At 42.9% G+C, this 25,164-nt stretch overlaps 1 protein-coding gene and 1 pseudogene across 1 annotated transcript in view; one reads left to right on the top strand and one right to left on the bottom strand.

Moving 5' to 3' along the window:
* Positions 1-10,176: 10,176 nt before the first annotated feature.
* LOC129013309 (eukaryotic translation initiation factor 2 subunit 2-like) lies at positions 10,177-11,576 on the bottom strand (annotated as a pseudogene).
* Positions 11,577-18,300: 6,724 nt separating this feature from the next.
* SGPP1 (sphingosine-1-phosphate phosphatase 1) overlaps positions 18,301-25,164 on the top strand; it is a 44,389-nt gene continuing 37,525 nt past the window's right edge. The window contains exon 1 of the mRNA XM_054449815.2: positions 18,301-19,147. Coding sequence (XP_054305790.1) covers positions 18,464-19,147 — 684 coding nt within the window. The 5' untranslated portion in view covers positions 18,301-18,463. The remainder of the gene's footprint in view (positions 19,148-25,164) is intronic.

Below are 25,164 nucleotides of genomic sequence, written 5' to 3'. Positions count from 1 at the left end.
CCAGAGGTCACAAGATTTGTGACTTCCCCAATTGCTCCTATAGATAACATCACTATTGTAGAACCTCAGATTGGTTTTATTTTTAGATGTTTTTCAGACGGACCCCACCTGTACTTGTGACTCATGACTCAACTGCTCCTGTGGCCCTACCCGGAGGTGGACTCAGTGCATGAAGACAGTGTTCCTTACACCTATGATTCCATCCGCAACCAGTCAGCAGCACCCATTCCCTAGCCCCCACTGCCCACCAAACTGTCCATAAAAACCACAGCCTCTGAGCCTTCTGAGAGACTGATTTGAATGATAACTCCAGTTTTTTCCCATATGAGTCAGCCTTGTGTCAATTATATTCTTTCTCTACTGCACTGCTGCAGTCTCGGTGAATTGATTTTGTTTGTGCCATGGGTGATTACAAGGTATGAGGGCAGTTAGGAGGCAGTACTGGAACCAATCCCCCATGGATACTGAGGGAGGACTGCAGCAGTCTTCTCCCCACTGTGATAATTCTATTGGATTTGGTTTTTAGTTGGCATAGTCTATCTTTGTATGTAGAATTCTAAAAATTGATTTTATATTATTTTATTCTAACAGGAGATATTTTCTGAATACCCTACCTCTGTCTCTCCTATCCCTTGCCACTCCTCTTGTTCAGGACCTTATTAACCTCATCTTTCCCCATTGCATTACTATCTGGATTCCTCAGCTCCCATCTTAGTTAATTTCTCCTTCCTTCCTCCCTCCCTCCCTCCCTTCCTTCTTTCCCTCCTCTTTCTTTCTCTCTCTCTCTTTCTTTCTCTCTCTCTTCTCTCTCCTCTCTCTCTTCTCTTTCTTTCTTTTTTTTTCTTGTTGCTCAGGCTACAGTGCAATGGTGCGATCTTGGCTCACTGCAACCTCCACCTCCTGAGTTCAAGCAATTCTCCTGCCTCAGCCTCCGAAGTAGCTGAGATTACAGTCATCTGCCACCACGCCTGGCTAATTTTTGTATTTTTAGTAGAGATGGGGTTTCACCATATTGGCCAGGCTGGTCTGGAACTCCTAACCTCAGGTGATCCTCCCTCCTTGGCCTCCCAAAGTGTTGGGATTACAGGCATGAGCCACTGCACCTGGCCTAATTTTTCTTATTGCTAGCAAATTAGTCTTCCTAAAGATTACTACTCCAATCCCAGCATTCTTTTGTCCTCTTTTTGTTCCTTTTTATAGCTCTCTGTTGCCAAAGAATAAAGTACAATTTTGTAGCATCGATTTTAAATTTTTCCACAGTGAGGTTTAACCTCATCTCTTCGTTCTCTCATGAACACTTTCAGCTGTTTTAAAACCTACCTAGCTATTTCTAGTCTCACCATTGTTACCCTAATTAACAGAGGCTCTCTAAACAAAAATTATATTTATTTGGGAATAGGACATTGCAATGTGCCATAGTAAACGACGCATATTCAAGGAGGTAAAGGAAGACAATTTTTTTTTTTTAACACAGCTGTGCTTGGAAAAGGTTTTTGTTCTTAATTTTTAAAATTTATTTTATTTTGAGACAGGGTGTCACTCTGTCACCCAGGCTGAAGCGCAGTGGTGTGACCCTGCCTCCCTGCAACCTCTGCCTCCTGAGCTCAAGCAATTCTCCCATCTCAGCCTCCTGAGTAACTGAGACCACAGACGCTCACCACCATGTCTGGCTAATTTTTTTGTATTTTGGTAGAGACGGGTTTCACCATATTGCCCAGGCTGGTCTCGAACTCCTGAGTTCAAGCCATCCGTTTGCCTCAGCCCCCCAAAATGCTGGGATTACAGGCATGAGCCATCATGCCCGGCTGTTTTATCTTATTTTACTTTATTTTATTTTATTTTGAGACAGAGTCTCACTCTGTCGCCCAGGCTGGAGTGCAATGGCATGATCTCAGCTCACTGCAACCTCTGCCTCCTGGGTTCAAGTGATTCTCCTGCCTCAGCCTCTCAAGTAGCTGGGATCACAGGCATGTGCCACCATACCCGGCTAATTTTTGTATTTTTAGTAGAGATGGGGTTTTGCCTTGTTGGCCAGGCTAAGCCACTGCGCCTGGCCTGTTTTGTTTTTTAAGACAAGTGATCCCATAATGATTCTAATGATTTCAACACTATGTTCACTCATTCTCCTTTTCTGTGTCTTGAATGGTTTGCTTCCAAAATTTCCCCCTCTGGGCCGGGCACCGTAGCTCATGCCTGCAATCCCAGCACTTTGGGTGGTGGAGGCAGGTAGATTGCTTGAGGTCAGGAGTTCGAGACCAGCCTGGCCAACATGGTGAAACCCCGTTTCTCCTAAAATACAAAAATTAGCTGGGCTTGGTGGTGAGTGCCTAAAATCTCAGCTAACAGGGAGGCTGAGGCAAGATAATTGCTTGAACCCAGGAGGCGAAGGTTGCAGTGAGCTGAGATCGTGCCACTGCATTCTAGCCTGGGCGACAGAGTGAGACTCTGTCTCAAAAAACAACAACAACAACAACAACAACAACAAAAACACCCCAAATTTCCCCCTTTGAATTTCTAGTCAACACAAATGCTATTTCTTCCCTGTTTGGGAAATAATCTCTTTGATTATTCTATTATTATTCCCCTGATACTGTGGCTGTACTTCCATTAAAGCTTTTTTCTTTCTCTCTTTTTTTTTTTTCTTTTTTTGAGACAGGGTCTCACTATGTTGTTCAGGTTGGTCTCAAACTCCTGGGCTCAAGCGATCCTCCCACCTCAGCCTCCCAAAATACTGGAATTACAGGCATGAGCCACTGCACCTGGCCCATTCCCTTAAAGTTTTAACACAGTTGTTTTTCATTACAATATGCCATATATATTTTTAATCTGCCCTTCTGATTATGAGCTTCTTGAGGGCAAGACAGTGTCTTATTCCTCTCTGTATCTTCTCTAGCCCTTACCCTAACACCTTGCATTTGGTAAGCATTCAATATTTGTTCTTTTTTTTTTTTTTTTTTTTTGAGATGGAGTCTCTCTGTCGCCTAGGCTGGAGTGCAGTGGTGCGATCTCGGCTCACAGCAAGCTCTGCCTCCCCGGTTCATGCCATTCTCCTGCCTCAGCCTCCCAAGTAGCTGGGACTACAGGCACCCGCCACCATGCCCGGCTAATTTTTTTGTATTTTTAGTAGAGATGGGGTTTCACCATGTTAGCCAGGATGGTCTCGATCTCTTGACCTTGTGATCTGCCCTCCTCGGCCTCCCAAAGTGCTTGGATTACAGGCGTGAGCCACCGCGCCCGGCCAATATTTGTCCTTTTCATTAAAATGAATGGAAAACAATTTCCTTTTTGGCCTCACATAACATTTTGTGTAACATATGTTTATTATATCTAAACTAAATATAATGTGAAAGTTCAGGACTCAGAAGTCAGTTGAATGTTGTTTGCTGTAAGGCAGAAGATGGAATTTCCTAAAATAATGGTTACAAGTGAATAGAAAATATTGAACAGGTACTCTTAAGAGTTCCCGGGAGTTGGCCAAGCTTGGTGACTCATGCTTGCAATCCCAGCACTTTGGGAGGCCAAGGCGGGTGGATCACTTGAACCCAAGGGTTTGAGACCAGCCTGGGCAGCATAGTGAGACCTTGTCTATTTTTATAAAATTATAAGGGCCAGACATGGTGGCTCACGCCTATAATCCCAGCACTTTGGGAGGCCAAGGCGTATGGACCATGAGGTCAAGAGATCGAGACCATCCTGGCTAAAATGCTAAAACCCTGTCTCTACTAAAAATACAAAAAAGTAGACGGGCGTGATGGGGGGCGCCTGCAGTCCCAGCTACCCAAGAGGCTGAGGCAGGAGAATCCCTTGAACCTGGGAGGCGGAGGAGGCAGTGAGCCGAGATCATGCCACCGCACTCCAGCCTGGGCGACAGAGGGAGACTCCATCTCAGGAAAAAAAAAAAAAAAAAAGAAAGAAAGAAATATATATATATTTAATAATATAAATATAAAATATATATAAATTATAAATATAAATTATAAATATAAAAAATATATATATTTTTAAAGAAAGAGTTCTTGGGAGTCAACATAGCATACTATATATGAGTGTGGACTTTAGTTTCTGAGTTCTGGCTCTACTAGCTACTAGATGACCTTGAAGATGACTTTGAATATATTCTTTAATGTTTCTATACCTCAAATTTTCATATGTGGGATGAGGATAGAAAAAAAATCTACCATATAGTTGTGAGGATTAAGTTGGTTACTCTCTGCAAGGCACATCAGATAGTACATGTCACATAAGTACCAATAAAAGTTACCTTCATTATTAAAATTGGCTATCCAAAAAGAGAAAGTTTCACTTTCTTGTTGTTTTCTAGCGATCATTTAAGTGAAATAATTCCAAAGAATTGATTACCAAATAGCTACTGAACATACTGGTTTGACCAGAACCTGTGGCATCTCTAGGATCATCAGATCTCCTCAAAGATTCATATAAGGACCAGAGAAGAGCTGTCCTGGGAAAGAGCAATGTCAAATAATCAGGTTCAAACAAGTTTTAATCATCCTTCAGGCTTCAATATCTTTGTAGGGGAGTTGTATGAGAATGGACTTCTAAAGTTTATTCACTGATATTTATTCAATAAACATTTCTGGGCCAGGCGTGGTGGCTCATGCCTGTAATCCCAGCACTTTGGGAGGCCGAGGCAGGGGAAACATCTGAGGTCGGGAGTTCGAGATCAGCCCGACCAACATGGAGAAACCCTGTCTCTACTAAAAATACAAAATTAGCCAGGTGTGGTAGTGCATGTCTGTAATCCCAGCTACTTGGGAGGGTGAGGCAGGAGAATCTCTTAAACCCGGGAGGCGGAGTTTGCGGTAAGCCAAGATGGCACCATTGCACTCCAGCCTGGGAAACAAGAGTGAAACTCCATCTCAAAACAAACAAACAAATAAACAAACAAACAACAAAAAAAATTTCTGGGTTAGAAATATAGAAATCAAGGACACAGTTCCTGTCTTCGACTAACTCATGAACCAATGTAGAAGACAGTCTTGAAGGACTCATCCAGGTGAGAAATGGAGGGAAGCGAGTTCAAGACAGAGAAATCACAGCCATAAAAAAGAATGAAGTAATATCCCTTGAGGCAACATGGATGCAGCTGGAGGCCATTACCTAAGCAAATTAACACAGAAAAACACAAATACTGCATGTTCTCACTTATAAGTAGGAGCTAAACTTTGAGTACACATGGACATAAAGATGGAAACAACAGACACTGGGGACTCCAAAAGGTGAAGAGGAAGGGCTGAAAACTAATGAGTACTATGCTCACTACCTGGGTGATGGGATCAACTGTACCCCAAATCTCAGCATCATGCAGTATAGTATACTCATGTAACAAATCTGAACATCTACCCTCCAAATTATATATATGTGTGCGTGTGTGTATATATGTATATACACACACGCACACATATATACGTATATATACATATATATACACATACATATATACATATATATCTTTATATGTATATATACATATAAACATATATACACACACACATATATATACAGAGAAATAGTCTAAACACACAGAGCATGGAATATTCAGGGAACTTCATTTCAGAATAATTGAACATCGGGTGAGAATAACTGGATACAGCACAGTGGTAAGAAAGGCAAGCGGGAGCAGGATGATGAAGACCTCACATGTGAGGCCTGGTTAGCAGCTGGCTTCCCTCAGCTTGCATGCCTCATGGCTTTGGTCAGGAAAACAAAAAGCACAAAAATCCAGGTGAAAGCCAGGCACTATTGTGTGCCCCTGTCACCCAGCTACTCAGGAGGCCTAGGCAGAAGGTTGCTTGGGTCCAGGAATTTGAGGCTTCAGTACCCTGTGATTGGCCTATGAATAGCCACTACACTCTGGCCTGGGCAACAAGGCAAAACCCTGTATATACATATTTAAAAGTGAGGTGGGTAGCCAAACAGCCTCTGTGAAATCAATGTTCTTTGTAAATTAAACCTCAAGTACCTGCTGTTCCTCAGGTATCTTGAGAAACCTAAGTTTAGTCCTTCATGAATGCCAAAAAAAATCAGAATTTCATCTTTAAGGCAAGGGGAAACATGGAAGGGTATCAAGCAGGGTAGAACTATGAGCAAGTGCGCTTTTCAGAAAGCAGTTTTGAAAGCAGTGTGGAAAAGATATTTGAGGGGTGGCAAACAGAGGCAGAGGTATGGAGAAGAGAATGCATTCTGTCTGGAGATGTTGAGCTTGAGGTAGTGGTGGACATTTGAATGGTTAAGATGTTAAGATCACAGTAAGACATCAGATTCAGTACTTCAAATACAGTTTCCAAGGTATATTCTATTCTTAGCATACTCTCAGTCCAATTTCCTACAACTACTATGATTATATGTGTGTGGTTGTTAATTCACATTATAGTCTAAGAAGTTTTAATATAGATAATGTCATTTTAGCCTTTTTCCATAATCCTACAAGGCAGAGAGGACAATTATTCTTCCTACTTTGCAGTGAGGAGTTATATAATACCTCTGAGACTGTACATGATTTATTTGCCTAAGATCATAGAGGAATGGGGTGCAGTGGCATGCTCTCAGCTCACTGCAACCTCTGTCTCCTGGGTTCAAGTGATTCTCCTGCCTCAGCCTCAGTAGCTGGGATTATAGGTGTGAGCCACCATGTCTGGCTACAAACCTAGCTTTTCCGATTCAGGATAGTGTTTGCTCCATAACAGTGTACTATATACACTTGTAGTATAGCCCATCAGTGTCTGTTTTGCTCCCAGCACTATGTTAGTAAAAACTTTTTAAAAATTAGAAGATCAGGTCGGGCCCTTGCCTCTGAGACATAGCAGTATTGGCCGGGCACCATGGCTCACACCTGTAATCCCAGTACTTTGGGAGGCTAAGGCCAGTGGATCACCTGAGACAGGAGTTTAAGACCAGCCTAGGCAATATGGTGAAACCCTGTCTCTACCAAAAAACACAAAAAATCAGCCAGGAATGGTGGCAGGTGCCTGTGGTCTCAGCTACTTGGGAGGGTGAGGTGGGAGGATCGCTTGAACCTGGGAGGTGGAGGTTGCAGTGGACCGAGATAGCACCAATGCATTCCAGCCCTGGGTGACAGAGTGAGAGAGACCCCGTCACACACACACACACAAACACAGACACACACAGAGCAGTATTGTTTTTAGACAACACTGTACACTGACAATCAGATCTGGCTTCTGGTTCTAATTCTGCCTCTAACCACTTGTGTGATTATATTTTATTAGAAAATAACAGAAACTCATCCGGGCACCGTGGCTCACGCCTGTAATCCCAGCACTTTGGGAGGCCAAGGCAGGCCGATCACCCGAGGTTGGGAGTTTGAGACTAGCCTGACCAACACGGAGAAACCCCGTCTCCACTAAAATTACAAAATTAGCTGGGCATGGTGGCACATGCCTGTAAACCCAGCTACTCTGGAGGCTGAGGCAGGAGAATTGCCTGAGCCCTGGAGGCGGAGGTTGTGGTGAGCCGAGATCACGCCATTGTACTCCAGTCTGGGCGATAGACTGAGACTCCGTCTCAAAAAAAAAAAAAGAAAAAAAGAAAATAACAGAAACTGAACTCAAACAAATCTAAATTGAGGGGGGGATTTATTGGCTCATGAAATCCAAGGAAGGATTGAACAATCAGGTGCCAAAAAAGGCAGGGCTGCTGGCATGACGGCTCACGCCTGTAATCCCAGCACTTTGGGAGGCTGAGGCGGGTGGATCACCTGAGGTCAGGAGTTCAGGACCAGCCTGGCCAACATGGAGAAACCCCGTCTATACTAAAAACACAAAAATTATCCAGGCGAGGTGTTGGGCACCTGTAATCCCACCTACTGGGGAGGCTGAGGCAGGAGAATCACTTGAACCCACGAGGTGGAGGTTGCAGTGAGCCAAGATCACACCACTGCACTCCAGCCTGGGCAACAGAGTTAGACTCTGTCTCAGAAAGGCAGGGCTAGCCTGGGCATGGTGGCTCACGTCTGTCATTCCAGCACCTGAGGAGGCTGAGGTGGGAAGGCTGTAATTCCAGCACTTGCCCAGGAGTTTGAGACCAGCTTGGGCAATATGATGAAACCCCATCTCTATGAAAAATACAAAACTTAGCTGGGTATGGTGGTGCGTGCCTAATGGGAGGATCCATTGAGCTTGGAAGGTTGATGCTACAGTGAGCCATGATCAAGCCACTGCACTCCAGCCTGGGTGACAGAGCGAGACCCTGTCTCAAAAACAAAACAAAACAAAAAACAAACAAAAGGCAGGGCTGCAGAGGTGAAACAAGGGGCCCAAACCTTGTTAGGAGTCTTTCCAAGTCTTGTTTCTGTTGTTTTTGGTATGGCAGTTTCACTTTCTCTCACTACTAACCAGCTTTCTCTAAAGGTAGGACATATGTCTACTATGTTTCTAAGTTTAGACTTAAAAGGTTTAACCATTGGAGAGAAACCACCCCAATCTCTCACTGTCTGAAAGTACAAAAATCTCAGGGAACCCACTCCCTGGCCCAGCAGAGGGTGGGAACCCAATCCGTGGTTACCAGAGGAATGCATTCCAGAGAGTTCTAGCAAGATCATCACAGGCGCCAATTTTCTTCAGTATTATATGAAAGATATAAATCTTAAATACGGGGGATGATATAGTTAGGTAGGATAGGAAGCCATTGTTCCAGGTAGAGGAAAGAAGCCTTGAGTTAGACTTGAGAAAAGACAAGTCTGACTGGAGGACAAAGCTAGGTCCTTGTTCCCATAGGAAATAAACATGAATTGCTAGGGTAGGAAGTGATTATGATGGACCAAAAAGCTAAACATAGAATTTGTTCTATTTGAAGCAGCCATTATAGGTTTCTTGTACAGATTCAACTATGACTTCTGAAATCTAACTTTATAACAAAGAAATCTTGAATCACTTCCTAGAATACCCCTTCCTTGTCTTAATTGAACTTAGGTTAGGGTAGCAGTGGGAATGAAGAATGGGTGAGAGAATTCAGAGAAGGAAAGCTAAAAACAAAACACCCAGTCTAATCTGGAACCTAGAAGAAGGATAGCACTCTCAAAGACTATTTGACACAAGCATCTTGAAAGCAAGTGCTATGTCTTATTAACATTGCATCTCCAAGAATGTAGCACAGTCAGCAAATACCACATAATAAACTGAGTGACTCTCATAAAATGAGGAAATTAAGAAGATGGCCTCTAAGCCCCTTCCAGCTCCACAAATCTTTGAGTCTATTTCTCATCTTGATCTTAAAAGTCATGAAAGTCCTCAAATATCTACACACAAAAATGATAGATTGTTAAAAAGGTTAAGATGGTTGTGTTTGGTGGCTCACGCCTGTAATCCCACCACTTTGGGAGGCAGAGGCCGGTGGATGGCTTGAGCTCAGGAGTTGGAGACCAGCCTGGGTAACATGGTGAAACCCTGTCTCTGTAAAAATAAATAAATAAATAAATACACAAATAAAACAAAAAATATGCAAAAGGGCTGTAAATTCTAGTATACTTATAAAAATAGGTATTCAAAAATATATCAAACACATTTTATAAATGATTTTCACCAAGGACTAAAGTTTATTAAAAGTTTACATTCTTCAGGAAATTTAATTAACTAGAATATTCCATTCTCTTTTTTGGAGGGTGGCCAGGGGAGCTTTCTGGTAAGCACCGTAAAGTCTGATGGGCAAATTCTAAAAGAGTTGTAGCACTTAGAATATTCCATTCTGATTGAGAATTTACTCTAGTATATTCATTATTATAAACATTAAAATATTAGGGGCAAATCAACACCTACCAAGATGTCTAAATGGTGAATGTGGAGATGTGATTGGAGATTTCAAGACCTGAGAACTTAAAAGAAAAAATCTTTCGAACCAGTAAGACATCTATATTTCCAATCATTGTTGGGGGAGAAAAAAGGCATCAATCAGATTTTTTTCACTGTTATAATAACTTTAATTTATCTTGCATTTTACAGAAGTCTATGAATGATTTTTAAAAAGCACCTCCTTACCCCATACCACGTTTCTCTGATAGTTGTTAAAGCAGGCAATGAGTATGTCAACAGCTTGAGCATCAGCATCTTGCAAGGATTTCAGACCAACCAACCACTCTCCAAACAACTTGGCAGCTTTTTTATCTTGTTTTTAATACAACGGTATATCCACTGTAATTGCAAACCTGTCCAGCCACATCTCCACAACACGCTTTGCAAAATCAGTGATTAGCAAATTAGTTAGCTTTGGCACGGAGCTGTGCTTGCTTGCCAGTGACAGCCTGGAAGCGGGTTTTGATACTGGCAACAGAACATCTAGAATGACAAGTTTCGCACTGTAGGAAATAGAGTCGCGTGTCCTTCTGCAAGATTGTGTCTGGTGATTGGCATGTGTGACAAGTGACATATTCCTTGATATAACTTCTCAAGACATTTTCTCTATTTCTGTTGGAATCTTTTTTTGATTACAAGTTGATTATTACCATCTATAGAACCATTTATACCCAATTCAGCCAACGAAAATGCAAGATGTTTGGGCTGACGATGTAATAGTTAATAGGTATCTGTAAAGTTGACAAAAGAAGTTTTCTGCGAGGCACAGTGGCTCATGCCTGTAATCCCAGCACTCTGGGAGGCCGAGGCGGGCAGATCACGAGGTCAGCAGATCAAGACCATCCTGGCTAACACGATGAAACCCCGTCTCTACTAAAAATACAAAAAATTAGCCGGGAGTAGCGGCGGGTGCCTGTAGTCCCAGCTACTCGGGAGGCTGAGGCAGGAGAATGGTGTGAACCCGGGAGGCGGCACTTGCAGTGAGCCGAGATCGCGCCACTGCACTCCAGCCTGGGCAACAGAGCGAGACTCCGTCTCAAAAAAAAAAAAACCGAAGTTTTCTTGGTTCCTACTTGTATGACCTGTGGAGGTTTCATGACAAATTTCCTTTTCTCCCCAGCAACCATATCTAGATTCTTTTCCCTTATGATGTTGAACACTCGATTCAGCAGATCCTCATATGTGTAGTCTCTTTCTGAGCCTGCCCAAGCAGGGCCTGATTACTGAATGAGACACCATCATGATTTTTGCTGTCTTCATCTTCTAGAGCTTCATCTTTCTCTAGTATTTCATCCTCATCTGGGAACTTGATCTTCTTCTTTTTCTACTTTTTATTGCCAAGCATAATGTCAAGGTCATCCTCTGGTTCAGCTGATTCTCGAACATTACTTACAATCTGAAGATCCTTTACATACTTACAATCTGAAGATCCTTTACACCTTCTTCAGCTTCATCAATATCAAATATCTTTTTAGTTTTTTTCTTCTTTTTCTTTTGATTAAAGAAGTTCAAGTCATTTAGATCATCAGAAGCATATTTTTTCCTACTGACCTCTTCATCAGCTTCCAAGTCTTTGTCCTCAGTTGGCTCTGACTCCACTTCTTTTGTTTCTGAAGGCTGAGTTTCCTCTGTTTGGGTATCCCCTTTCTCACCTAACATAAAAGGCTTCTTCTCCTTTTTCTTCTTACTCAAAGTATGATCAAAAATCATCTCGTCCCCAGACATGGCTGCAGCTCAAGTGGGCTCAGAACGGACCGGAAGTCAGATGGGTCAGTTGGAGTGCAATGGTGCAATCTCCACTCACCGCAACCTCCGTCTCCCGGGTTCAAGCGATTCTCCTGCCTCAGTCTCCTGAGTAGCTGGGATTACAGGCATGCAGCACCACGTCCGGCTAATTTTGTATTTTTAGTAGAGACGGGGGTTTCTCCATGTTAGGCTGGTCTTGAACTCCCGACCTCAGGTGATCCGCCCGCCTCGGCCTCCCAAAGTGCTGGAATTACAAGTGTGAGACGCCACGACCGGCCCAATGATTTTAAGAGCAAGAAAAGTAGGACTGAGAAGAGAATTGTTAACAAGGAAAGAGGAAAAAAGTCTCAGGGAGTATTTTTTAAAAAAATATTACAGAGTTCAGGGAAAGGAAAACTGAGTATAAATGGTCTCTATGATAAGGAAGAATTCCACGGTCAGCTCAGCCTATGTGGGCTAGAAATAAAGTGGGTGATGGGCCATTTATTATCATTCATTTATTTTGTTCTAATTTTGCTTTTTGTCTGGGATACTTTTAGACCATTTCTGTGTAAGGTACTTTCCCTTAGAATTTTACCTTGGGAGAAGGTGATTCAAACACTGAGGCATAAAAACCTTAGAGGACAGAAAATTCATTAACCATTAATGATAAAATTTTATTAATATACATGACACATTTTATTTACATTTGTGCTATCACAGAGATTTTTGAGAATTCAGAAGAAATCCTATTTTTGAGAAATATAATAAAACTAATCAAAGATGCAGGATAAAATCATTAGTTGTATATATAATTTAATTAACATAGGTTTAATTTTTCAAAAATAACATATTCATAATGAATATTTATTGATGCCCATAATGTACTGTTACTGATATCAACATATCACAAATATTCTAGTAATAGCTGAGTGCCATGGCTTGCACCTGTAATCCCAGCTACTTGGGAGGGTGAGGCAGGAGAATTGCCTGAGGCCAGGAGTTCAAGACCAGCCTAGGCAACATAGTGAGACCTGGTCCCTAAAAAAATAAAAATAAAAAAATTCTATAATGGGCCGGGCACGGTAGCTCATGCCTGTAATCCCAACACTTTGGGAGGCCAAGGCGGGGGGTGGATCATGAGGTCAGGAGATCGAGACCATCCTGGCCAACACAGTGAAACCCCATCTGTACTAAAAATACAAAAATTAGCTGGGTGTGATGGCGCATGCCTGTAATCCCAGCTACTTGGAAGCTGAGGCAGGAGAATCGGTTGAACCCAGGAGGTGGAGATTGCAGTGAGCCAAGATCGTACCACTGCACTCCAACCTGGTGACAGAGCGAGACTCTGTCTCAAAGAAAAAAAAAATTCTATAATATTAACAATTTATGGCAAATAGTTTGCAATATATACATTTTATCATTTAACAATAAAAAATTAAATTAGCTTCCAGATAGCCAAAAGAAAATGAGTTAATGACAATAAGTATTCAGTTTAAAATGAATATTATAATTTTAAGTAAAATAGTTGTGAACATAAATTACTTAGAATGTATCTTTCTAAAGATAAAGTTCTTTGACCTCATTGTAAAAGTAGCTGAATCAGTGATTTATCTCAACCCAGTATAATAAAGTACAAACTTAATTTGCCTATGGAAGGTAAAATGTCCAAGGCTAAGACTGCATATTGTTTCCTTACTACTTTTATGAAAGTTCCATTAGAAATGACAGCAACATTTTATCTTTATAGAATATCTATGTCAAAAAAATATTTTAGTAATGTATAAAATTAAACTCAGGGCTGGGCCAGGTGGCTCACACCTATAATCCCAGTACTTTGGGAGGCCGAGGTGGGTAGATCATGAGGTCAGGAGTTCAAGACCAGCCTGGCCAACATGGCGAAACCCCGTCTCTACTAAAAATACAAAAATTAGCCAGGCGTGGTGGCACATGCCTGTAATCCCAGCTACTCGGGAGGCTGAGGCAGGAGAATTGCTTGAACCCAGGAGGTAGAGATTGCAGTGAGCCGAGATCACACCACTGCACTCCAGCCTGGGCGAAAGAGCAAGACTCCATCTCAAATAAAAATAAAAATAAAAATAAAGTCAAGCACAGAGAAGGATATAAGAAAATCAACATGTTAATTATGAAGCATGGATATGACACAGTTCTCATATCATAGGATATCTTTATTTGGCTTTGCAGGAAAGACACTGAATCATACCCACGTAGTATATTCCTACTTGGCAACAATATTTTTTCTTCAAAAAAATGTTTCTTCACATTCTGAGAGAATGCAGAAAATAAACAAAAATTTAAAAAATTAAAATTTTATGCTTTGTGATAAAAATACTTGCCATAGAATGTTTATATTTGAATCTTTTAATATAGTTAAATTTTTCTGTTTTCTTTTTTACCTTTTTCTTTTTCTTAGAGGCAGGGTCTCACCACATTGCCCAGGCTGGTCTTGACCTCCTGGCCTCAAGCAATCCTCCTGCCTTGGCCTCCCAAAATTTTGGGATTACAGGCATGACCCACGGTGCCTGGCCTATAGTTAAACTTCTATTAAATTTTAAGGTATTCTATTAGGAAAATTTCAGAGGGAATGTGGATAGAAACCACCAAAACTACTATTCTTTATACCATGACTCTTTGGTATGTAGGTAAGACCTTGTCCCTCTCATTAACAATGATTTATTGCACCAGTGTCAGCTCCTTCAAGTTTTGTCAGCTTGTATTATTTTTCCTATTTAGTGCAGTTATAGGTCAAATTTCCATTTCTCCATCACCTTTGTTCCCACTACTGTTAAAGGGGATATTGCATTCTGACAAAATATATCAGCGCTAAAGGACTCATACATAATGCAGCCACGGGATATAATGATCACCTCTACTTTGTTTTACATACTTTCCTCTTCCTCTGCCATTTCTGGGATAAACAGACCCTAGAATAGGAAATTCCTCAGATGAATCTGAATAATTCCCTTGTAAACAAATTATTTTGACAGAAAAGCACATACACAATCCCTCAGACTGACGCTATTCTCCCCTTCTCTCTATAAACCAAGATGCTCCTTGTCTTCAAATGCCAACGAATCATCTGTTTCACAGAACCATTCATAGAGAATCCAATGCCACCTCTCTGCTTACTCCACAGTGATTACTTCATGTCTCATTTTCCAGAGCTGTTTAGTATACCTAGCTTTACACCTTCTTTGAATATATTTGTATCTTTTTCTCATGTTTCTCTCCTTCACTACACTGCTAATGCTTCAATATTAGATACAAGGGTTGGCCGGGCTCGGTGGCTCATGCCTGTAATCCCAGCACTTTGGGAGGCCGAGGCAGGCAGATCACGAGGTCAAGAGATTGAGACCATCCTGGCTAACACAGTGAAACCCTGTCTCTACTAAAAATACAAAAAATTAGCCGGGTGTGGTGGCATGCGCCTGTAGTCCTAGCTACTCAGGAGGCTGAGGCAGGAGAATCGCTTGAACCCAGGAGGCACAGGTTGTAGTGAGCTGAGATTACACCACCATGCTCCAGCCTGGTGACAGAGAAAGACTCCGTCTCAAAAAAATTAGACACAAGTTTGTTCCAACCAGGAACGGACTAATATTTGCCTGCAGTCCTATGAATTCAAACGAAACATTTTAATTTTTTCCTAGTTCCAAAATCTCATTCAAATCTATCCCCTCCCTTCCAACCCCCCAGAACCAAGGTCCTAGTTCAGGCTCTCATTGTTTCTCACCTGATGACCTCAATAATCTAATTATTTACCTAGCTTTCACTCTCTGACCTCTGACAATCGTCTTTGATTTCTTTCCCAGTTATCTTCCTAAAACACAGTTCTGATGGTGTCACTCCCTAGCCTAAAAGCCTTTCATGGCTCCCACTGCCTACAAAATTAAATCCCTTTGGTATTCAAGGATTTACAACCTAATCCTCGCCTCCCTTTGTAATCCCATTTCCAATCACCCTTGCTACTCTATGCTATATGCTATTGTTTGTTTGTTTTTTTCATTTTTTAATTTTTACTGTTTGAGACAAGGTCTTACTCTGCTGCTCAGGCTGGAGTGCAGTGGTACAATCGTAGCTCACTGTAACCTCTAACTCCTGGGCTCAAGCAATCCTCCCACCTCAACCTTAAAAGTAGCTAAGGCTACAGGCATGTGCCATCACACTCAGCTAATTTTTTAATTTTTCTTTATTTTTGAGACTGAGTCTAGCTCTATTGCCCAGGCTGGAGTGCAGAGGCACAATCTTGGCTCACTGCAACTGCCACCACCCAGGTTCAAGCAATTCTCCTGTCTCAGCCTCCCGTGTAGCTGGGATTACAGGTGCCCGCCACCATGCCTGGCTAATTTTTGTATTTTTAGTAGAGATGGGGTTTCACCATGTTGGCCAGGCTGGTCTCAAACTCCTGACCTCAAGTGATCCACCAACCTTGGCCTCCCAAAGTGCTGAGATTACAGGCATGAGCCACTGCACCAGGCCCCCAACTAATTTTTTAGAAAATACTTTTGTAGAGACAGGGTCTTGCCATGTTGCCTAGGCTGGTGTCAAACTACTGACCTCAAGTGATCCTCCCACCTCAGCTTCCCAAAGTGCTGGGATCAAAGGAGTGAGCCACTGCACCTGGTCTCTATGGACTATGGTTTACCAAATACATTTTTGCATATCCCTATCTTCCTTCACTTTCTCTTCCTAAAATGGGCTTCTTCACCTATTCATATTTTGCTCTGTAAAACAATCCAGCTCTACAGGATCACCTCCTAACACCTTTCTTCCTGTTCCTAGTCAAACTTGTCCTCCTTTCTGAGGCATGCTGTTTATGTCTGTTTTACACTTGCCATCTGCTCTATACTCTAGAAGTAGTCCTGTCTTTCTTATCTCCCCTAAAATGTGAACAACTTGAGAGCATGGGTGATGATTTATTCCTCTTTCTATGGCCACAGCCTAGCAAGTGGAGTAGGAGGAGGAGAGTACCTGTCCCTGGGAAATGAAAGTATTTTTTTTTTTTTTTTTTGAGATAGGGTCTCACTCTGTTACCCAGGCTGGAATGCAATGGCACAATCAGGGCTCACCGCAGCCTTGACCTCCCAGGCTCAAACAATCCTCCCGCCTCAGTCCCCCAGTTATCTGGGACTACAGGTGTGGGCCACCATGCCTGGTTAATTTTCTTTTTTTTTTTTTTTTTTTTTCAGACAGAGTTTCACTCTTGTTGCCCAGGCTGGAGTGCAATGGCGTGATCTCGGCTCACCGCAACTTCCGCCTCCCTGGTTCAAGCAATTCTCCTGCCTCAGCCTCCAGAGTAGCTGGGATTACAGGCATGTGCCACCCCGCCCGGCTAATTTTGTATTTTTAGTAGAGACGGGGTTCCTCCATGTGGGTCAGGCCGGTCTTGAACTCCCGACTTCAGGTGATCCGCCTGCCTTGGCCTCCCAAAGTGTTGGTATTACAGGCGTGAGCCACTGCGCCCAGCCCTGCCCAGCTAATTTTGTTCATTTTTTGTAGAGGTGGGATCTCCCTATGTTGCCCAGGCTGTTGTCAAACTCCTGGACTCAAGCCTCCTCGACCTCCCAAAGTGCTGAGATTATAGGCATGAACTACCACACCTGAAGGAAAATATTTCTATTGTTTTAAGGGCATGGGACAATTTCAAACCTGTTTCTTGGAAGTAGTTCACATTCTTTAATTACAGACTTTCACCTGATCATGGCTGGGTGTGGTGGCTCACGCCTGTAAACACAGCAGTTTGAGAAGCCAAGGCAGGAGAATCACTTCAGCCCGGGAGTTGGAGACCGGCCTGGGCAATATAGCGAGACCCGCCTGGGCAATATAGCGAGACCCTGTCTCATCTCTCTCTCTCTAGGTATATATAAAAGACATTCACCTGACCTGAGGAGTTCAGAGACCTTATAAACTGCTCTAGCTAGAAGTCAAGTTGGTAACTTGTGAGACAGGGAAGTTAAGCGTCTAAATTAACGTTATCAAACTCAAAAATCTATATACTGCATTCATTCTCTACATTTATTCTGTGCAAGCCCTCTAGGTGTTAGAATCCGTGAAAAGGAAATTTTACACTTAAGAACCCCTGTGCTCCCTTAACATATACCAAAATATTTGATAAATGACACAGTATTTTGAATTTGTAGGTGGCTGGGTTTTCTTTTGCAGACCACACCTGTTAATATCACCTGGCCCTGTCTTGGGATCTACATGTAGTCTTGCCACCACTGGTCAATTGGCACATGGTTTTCCGAACGTCAGTCGTCTGGGACAGCTCTGTAATTACTCGTTAATTACTTGAGTCGAATGATTCCGAACTCATGGTGGTTGCTTCGCCTTCACTGATCATTCACCATTTGGTTGTGTGCCAGCAGGACGTCCGGCTGCTTGGTCACAGGCATTGCGCAAGCTGGCACCAGGATCGTGGCCTCTTCAAGTCAACTTCTGGCTGAGGGAATCTGGCGACACTAGCTCGCGGGGAAGAAGGGCTGAAGGTGGAGCAGGGAGACACGCCGCGTCCCACCAGACGAACGCCGCGACGCCTGCTGGTGGGTATTACCCGGGACTTCAAAGCGGCCGCCCCCCGATCCTCCGCGCCAAGCCGCCGCCGGATGCGCTCAGGGCGGACCCGCGCGGCCCGGCCCCTCAGGGAGCCCGGGTGGGGGCGGGGCGGGGCGGGGCGGGGCGCGGCGCGCGCGCGGTGGCCGCGGGCGGCGAGGGAGGGGCGCGCGCGGGGCGGGGGCGCGCGCGGGGCGGGGAGTGGGGCGCGCGGCCTGTGGCACCGTCACCCGGCAGACTCCGGAGGGTAGATCGCTGTGCCGGTTCCGCTGCCGCTGGCCAGGAGCGCGGGGACAGCTCGGGGCTGCGCCGGGGGGCCGGCCCGCCTTCCCGGGGGTTCCGTTATCATGTCGCTGAGGCAGCGCCTGGCCCAGCTGGTTGGCCGTCTGCAGGACCCGCAGAAAGTGGCCCGTTTCCAGCGGCTGTGCGGGGTGGAAGCGCCGCCGCGCCGCTCAGCAGACCCGAGGGAGGATGAGAAGGCGGAGGCGCCTCTCGCCGGAGACCCTAGACTGCGAGGGCGGCAGCCAGGGGCGCCCGGAGGCCCCCAGCCGCCCGGGAGCGACCGCAATCAGTGCCCGGCCAAGCCGGACGGCGGCGGCGCCCCCAACGGCGTGCGGAACGGGCTGGCGGCCGAGCTGGGCCCGGCCTCGCCGCGGCGCGCGGGCGCCCTGCGCCGCAACTCGCTGACGGGCGAGGAGGGCCAGCTGGCCCGCGTGAGCAACTGGCCGCTCTACTGCCTGTTCTGCTTCGGCACGGAGCTGGGCAACGAACTCTTCTACATCCTGTTCTTCCCCTTCTGGATCTGGAACCTAGACCCTCTGGTGGGCCGGAGGCTCGTGGTCATCTGGGTGCTGGTCATGTACCTGGGCCAGTGTACCAAGGACATCATCCGCTGGCCGCGGCCCGCCTCGCCGCCCGTGGTCAAGTTGGAGGTCTTCTACAACTCCGAGTACAGCATGCCCTCCACCCATGCCATGTCCGGCACTGCCATCCCCATTTCTATGGTCCTCCTCACCTATGGCCGCTGGCAGGTAAGGTTCCCTCTCGTCCTGTTCAGCCTGGGGGAGTTCAAAGAACTCGGAGTTCTCTTTGCTCTCTGCATTTATTTTAATTCGACCGTTCCCCTCCAAAGCCTCTCTTTTCACAGGTTTTCACAGTACTCGAAAACAGGCCCTTTCTGGGTTTTGAAAAATTAAGTGATTGGGGGAAACTAGATACTTAGCCATTGAATTCTATTTTAATATTAAATTCCAATTTAATGCCTTTCTTAGAACCCAAAGGACACACTTTTCCTAGAGTAATACATTGTCATTGGGCTTTGGTTGAGTTTTTTAAACGGCTTTAATTCTTGCAATGCACAGTGGAAGTGAATTTTTAGAATAATCGCTATGTAAACTAAGACCCGGTTTCACCGTAATATATGGTGCCTTCCCTAAAACTGTTTCAGAAAGAGGTAAAGTCATTAGCTTTACCGTAAGACAGTGTTTACAAAACCTTAGTGTAATTCCAAAACAAACATGCTAGTTCCAAGCAATGAAGTAATCGATTTTCATCGAAATTCCCTTTATGGAAGTTAATGGAGCACAGTGTGAGTTCTGTATTTAAGGGGTGTGGTTGCTACTTTGCTGATAAAGTTTAATTATCTTCTGGATCACTGATCTGTAGTATCTAACAGTTGTTGAGCTACAACTGTAATACTATAGTGTTATTGCCTCATTAACTCTAAAAATGCATGGTTTAAAAGTTATTCTTAAAGATAGGGCTCTTGATCAGACTAGTGGGTTTATAAAAATGGCAAATATGACAGCAGGGTCAGCCTGACAATCAGGAAATTTTTTTTTTTTTTTAACCCTCTCTGAAAACTGCCAAGGGAAGAGTTTTTAATGGTAATCGTTTTTATTTTGCTTACTTCTTTTGGCCTTTCAATGTTTATCTGTCTTTGAATTGTAAGATTTGTTAATCCTGCAGACCAGTCCCTTATTTTAAGAATAAAGTGCGTAATTATGGAGACTCTAAGGAAACAAACTTCCTCTGTTTTTTCCCCCTTTACTTCACAAAATCATTTTACACTGAGAAATACACATTCTGTGTAAAACTCCATTATGATAAAATTACTTATCCCACATTAAATTTCAGTGTAGATAAAATTTTGTCCCCATGGATACTTCTGTGTAGTGCATCTCTCTTACAGTATATGGAAAATACGCATTGTGCATAGTAAGAATGGCAGAATTAGGAGGAAAGAGTACCATGGGAAGTTTTTTTCTGTTTAACCAAAGGAGCTATACGGTGATGTTCAGATTGTGAAGCAGTGCTACCTGTTTTGCGTAATAGATAAATATCTCGAAGTTTTCATTTAATCTAAATATTTCCGAATTTAAGATTTTCGGTGAGCTGTGTTTGGCCTGGTGATGTTAGCTGATGATGTTTCTCTTATTTTCATGAGACTTTTAGGATTCTGTAACAATAGAGCCTTTTATGATGCCTTCTCAGTGAGTAGCTATTTTGTATGCTATTAGTATTAGCAGTCAAAGTAAGAGAAAATAGCTATTTTTGCTCTTTATTTGTTCTGGACACATACTGACTGGAAGTCTGAAAACAGTACTGCTGAATCGTTTATGGGATATTGATATTCTAACATTTCAGGGTTATTTGAATTATCAGAATAAGCTTAGATTTAGTTTTTAAGCAACCTAGTATATTTAATTCAAAGTTTAAGAAATTTGCATATCATAGAATTTTAGACTTTGAAGTAGACCGGATGTTAGAAATCACCTAGTTTCAAACTGTCATTTTACAGATGTGCAAACTGACCAGTTACATTAAAATTAATCTTCTAATGCTTTAAATTTCTTATTTTACATTTTTTCACTCTAAATTTGCATAATTTTTTGGTTAGCTGTTCTGAAAGAAAGCCTCCTGACGGAGTCTTGCTCTGTTGCCCAGGCTGGAGTGCAGTGGCACAGTCTCGGCTCACTGCAACCTCTGCCTCCCAGGTTCAAGCGATTCTCTGCCTCAGCCTCCCGAGTAGCTGGGATTACAGGCGCCCACCACCACAGCAGCTAATTTTTTAAGGATTTTTAGTAGAGACGTGGTTTCACCGTCTTGGCCAGGCTGGTCCTGAACTCCTGACCTCAGGTGATCCACCCACGTCGGCCTCCCAAAGTGCTGGGATTACAGGCGTGAGCCACCGCGCCTGGCCTAAGCCTCCTTTATGTGAAAGTTCTGTGTTTATAAATGTTTGACTGTAATATTCCAGTACAAAAAACAAGATGGCTTTTTAACCTTTTTCCTTTTTTTTTTTTTTCCCTAAGAGTCGGGGTCTCACTATATTGCCTAGGCTGGTCTCGAACTCCTGGGGTCAAGTTATCCTCCCTCCTTTGCCTCTCAAGTGCCAGCTTTTCCTTTTCCTTTTTTTTTTTTTTTTTTAAGACGGAGTCTTGCTCTGTCGCCCAGGCTGGAGTGCAGTGGCGCAATCTCGGCTCACTGCAAGCTCCGCCTTCCAGGTTCACGCCGTTCTCCTGCCTCAGCCTCCCTAGTAGCTGGGACTATAGGCGCCCGCTACTACGCCTGGCTAATATTTTTGTATTTTTTAGTAGAGACGGGGTTTCACTGTGTTAGCCAGGATGGTCTCGATCTCCTGACCTTGTGATCCCCCCCGCCTCGGCCTCCCAGAGTGCTGGCATTACAGGCGTGAGCCATCGCGCCCGGCCTCCTTTTCCTTTTTTTTTTTTTTTTTTAAAGATCCTTATTATCTATTGAAAACAAAAGTACCTTCCTTTGCTTCAGTTGTTTGGGTCCTCTACTCTGTGAATTAGTATTGTACTGCATTGGAGGCTTATATAGAAAGCCTTTCCCCTAGAAACTGGGGGAAGAATTAAATAATGAAAGCCTGGTGTTTTTCTAATAAGTTTTGGTTGGCAGTCTTGCCCATCTGCTGTGCCTCAGCTGCTTATTTGGGACAGGTATGGTTACTTATATATGCCTAGAGTGCTGAAACATCTCTTGAAACTGAGTTCTATACCATTCCTTTGTCTTGGCTTTACTACTTCACTACTACCTACTACTTAATGTTTCTGCCCTCATTGAAATTTGCTCAAGAATCACCACCCAGAGCATTTTAAATTAATCCTTTCTGTTTCATTATTCCTCACTCACACTTAAAATGACAGTATATGGCCAGGTGTAGTGGTTCACCCCTGTAATCCTAGCACTTTGGGAGGCTGAGGCGGAAGGATCCCTTGAGCCCAGGAGTTGGAGACCAGCCTGGGCAATATAGTGAGACCCTGTCTCTGCGAAAAAAAATAAAAAATCAGCTGGGCATGGTGACACATGCCTGTAGTTCTAGCTACTAGGGAGGCTGAGGTGGGAGCATCACTTAAGCCTGGGAGGTTGAGGCTGCAGTGAGCTGTGATTGCACCACTGCACTCCAGCCTGGATGACAGGGCAAGACCCTATCTCAAAAAAAAAAGACAGTGTACAAACTCGGGGGTTGTTTAAAAATGCAGATTTCTACATTTCCCAGGGTAAGTTTCCCAGAGATTCTGACCCATTAGATAGGTGAGGAGTTAGTTGTAACTCCTTGAAGAAACTCTTGAAGAAAGATTGCTGTCTCAGCTTTTTTGAAATTCCAGTCTTTGAATTTTTTTTTTTTTGAGACGAAATCTCTCTTTGTCACCCAGGCTGGAGTGCAGTGGTGTGATCTTGTCTCACTGCAAACTCTGCCTCCCTGGTTCAAGCGATTCTCCTGCCTCAGCCTCCTCAGTAGCTGGGACTACAGGTGCACACCACCACCCCCGGCTAATGTTTGTATTTTTAGTAGAGACGGGGTTTCACCATGTTGGCCAGGATGGTCTCGATCTCTTGACCTTGTGATCCACTCCCCTCAGCCTCCCAAAGTGCTGGGATTACAGACGTGAGTCACTGCACCCCGCCTGAATTTTTTTCAGGTACGTTATAAGACAAAGGAGAGATTGGAATAGTATAGCTCCAAGTAGTTACTTAAAGAGTTTTGTATATATATTTTATGGTGATGGAGGATAGAAAATGTATGACCTTTTCCCAAGGATTAAATAACTTGAGATCCATTGCCTAGGATAATGATTATTGCTCTCATATTATTTATTGGAATTTTTTGTAGCCTGAATTGGAAAAAAAATTAAGAAATAAGGAGAATCTGATATAAAGACAATAAATGGTCCTTTGAAGAATAAGATAAACAATATGATGTTCCTTTTCCATTTATGTTTGTATGTTCGTTTCAAAAATAAAATTTCTTAATTTTTAAAGCTCTGTTTGACTTGAATTAATTTAATTTTTAAATAATATGGAGTGTAATCAGTTTTAACTGAATACTTTATTTAATTATAAGGTTTTAGATTAATTTCATTTTTTAAAAATTAGTCTTTTTTTTTTTTTTTTTTTTTGAGACAGGGTCTCACTCTGTCGCTCAGACTGGAGTGCAGTGGCACAATTCCGGCTCACTGCAGCCTCGACCTCCCAGGCTTAAGTGATCCTCCCACCTCAGTCTCCCAAGTAGCTGGGACCACAGGCACACACTACCATCAGCTAATTTTGTTTGTTTGTTTGTTATAGAGATGGGGTTTTGCCATGTTGCTTAGGCTGGTCTCGAACTCCTGGGCTCAAGTGATCCTCCCACCTCAGCCTCCCAAAGTACTGGTATTACAGGCGTCAGCCACCTTGCCCTGCTAAAAATTAGCTGTAACACTTACTTTATAGACAACTCATTGCCAACTAGTCTTTCATTTTATGTGCTTTTACTACTTTTTATTATAATAAATTATATTTTATAATATATTAATAATGTTATAACATTGTTAATTTATTTTTATTTTTATTTATTTTTTTTTTTGAGATGGAGTCTCACTCTGTTGCCCAGGCTGGAGTGCAGTGGTGCGATATTGGCTCACTGCAACCTCTGCCTCCTGGGTTCAAGCAATTCTCTTGCTTCAGCCTCCTGAGTAGCTGGGATTACAGGCACGCACCACCACATCCGGCTAATTTTTTTGTATTTTTTTTTTTTTCAGTGGAGACAGGGTTTCACCATGTTGGTCAGGCTAGCCTCGAACTCCTGACCTTGTGATCTGCCCACCTCGGACTCCTAAAGTGTTGGGATTACAGGCATGAGCCACCGCCCCCAGCTGTTAATATGTATTTTTAAGCACTTACTATGAATCAGACATTGTTTGAAATGTCTTTTATCTCATTTACTCTTCTATAATTTCCCAATGTTCCTATTATTAGCATGGGTTTACAGGTGAGGAAACTGAGGTTCAGGGAGGTTATATTATATAACTTAAGCAAAGTAACCTAGCCAGTAAGTGGCAGGGGCTCAGACTGACTCAGCAGCTTATATAGAAAATTCATTTAAAATCACACTTTGTGTGTGATTTTTAAGGTATGCTTGCAGTAATATTATTTTTGAAATATATGATTGTATTCTTAAAATACAAGAATAGCTTTTATATACCTTGAGAAGATAATTTGTGTTTGTGTATGTACATACATATGCAACATCCACAAATATTTGTGTTTTAAACATGTATTAAGATGTTGACTGAAATCAAATGCTGATTTGTCACCTAATATAAATAAAAAATTTGATAAACATAGTAAGAGCTTTGGAAAAGAAAGACACATAAGAATATTCTGTCAAAATATGGTTTACTGTAAATAATAGAAGAAGATATCTGTGAGGTCATGAAAAGATAAATGGAAGAAAGGCAAAAAGTAAGAGTTACAAAAGTAGGTCACAATAAAGACCAGAGGAGGCTGCAAGATCCAAGAAAAATCGATCACTATGGTAATTCTGGAAAGAAACACAGTTTATTAAAAAATTGAATTGATTTGCCTCTTTTTTAAGGAGCACGATACTTGTGTTTGAAATTCACGTTTTCCTGAGTTTATAAGTGCTTATTACTAATTCCTTTTTTTTTTTTTTTTTTGGATACGGAGTCTTGTTGTTGTCACCAGGCTGGAGTGCAGTGGCGTGATCATGGCTCACTACAACCTCCGCCTCCTGTGTTCA

This window comes from Pongo pygmaeus, chromosome 15 (assembly GCF_028885625.2).
Source record: "Pongo pygmaeus isolate AG05252 chromosome 15, NHGRI_mPonPyg2-v2.0_pri, whole genome shotgun sequence".
Lineage (NCBI taxonomy): Eukaryota > Metazoa > Chordata > Mammalia > Primates > Hominidae > Pongo > Pongo pygmaeus.
The sequence above is the reverse complement of the archived record's forward strand: the minus strand, read 5'-3'. Positions and strand labels throughout refer to the sequence as shown.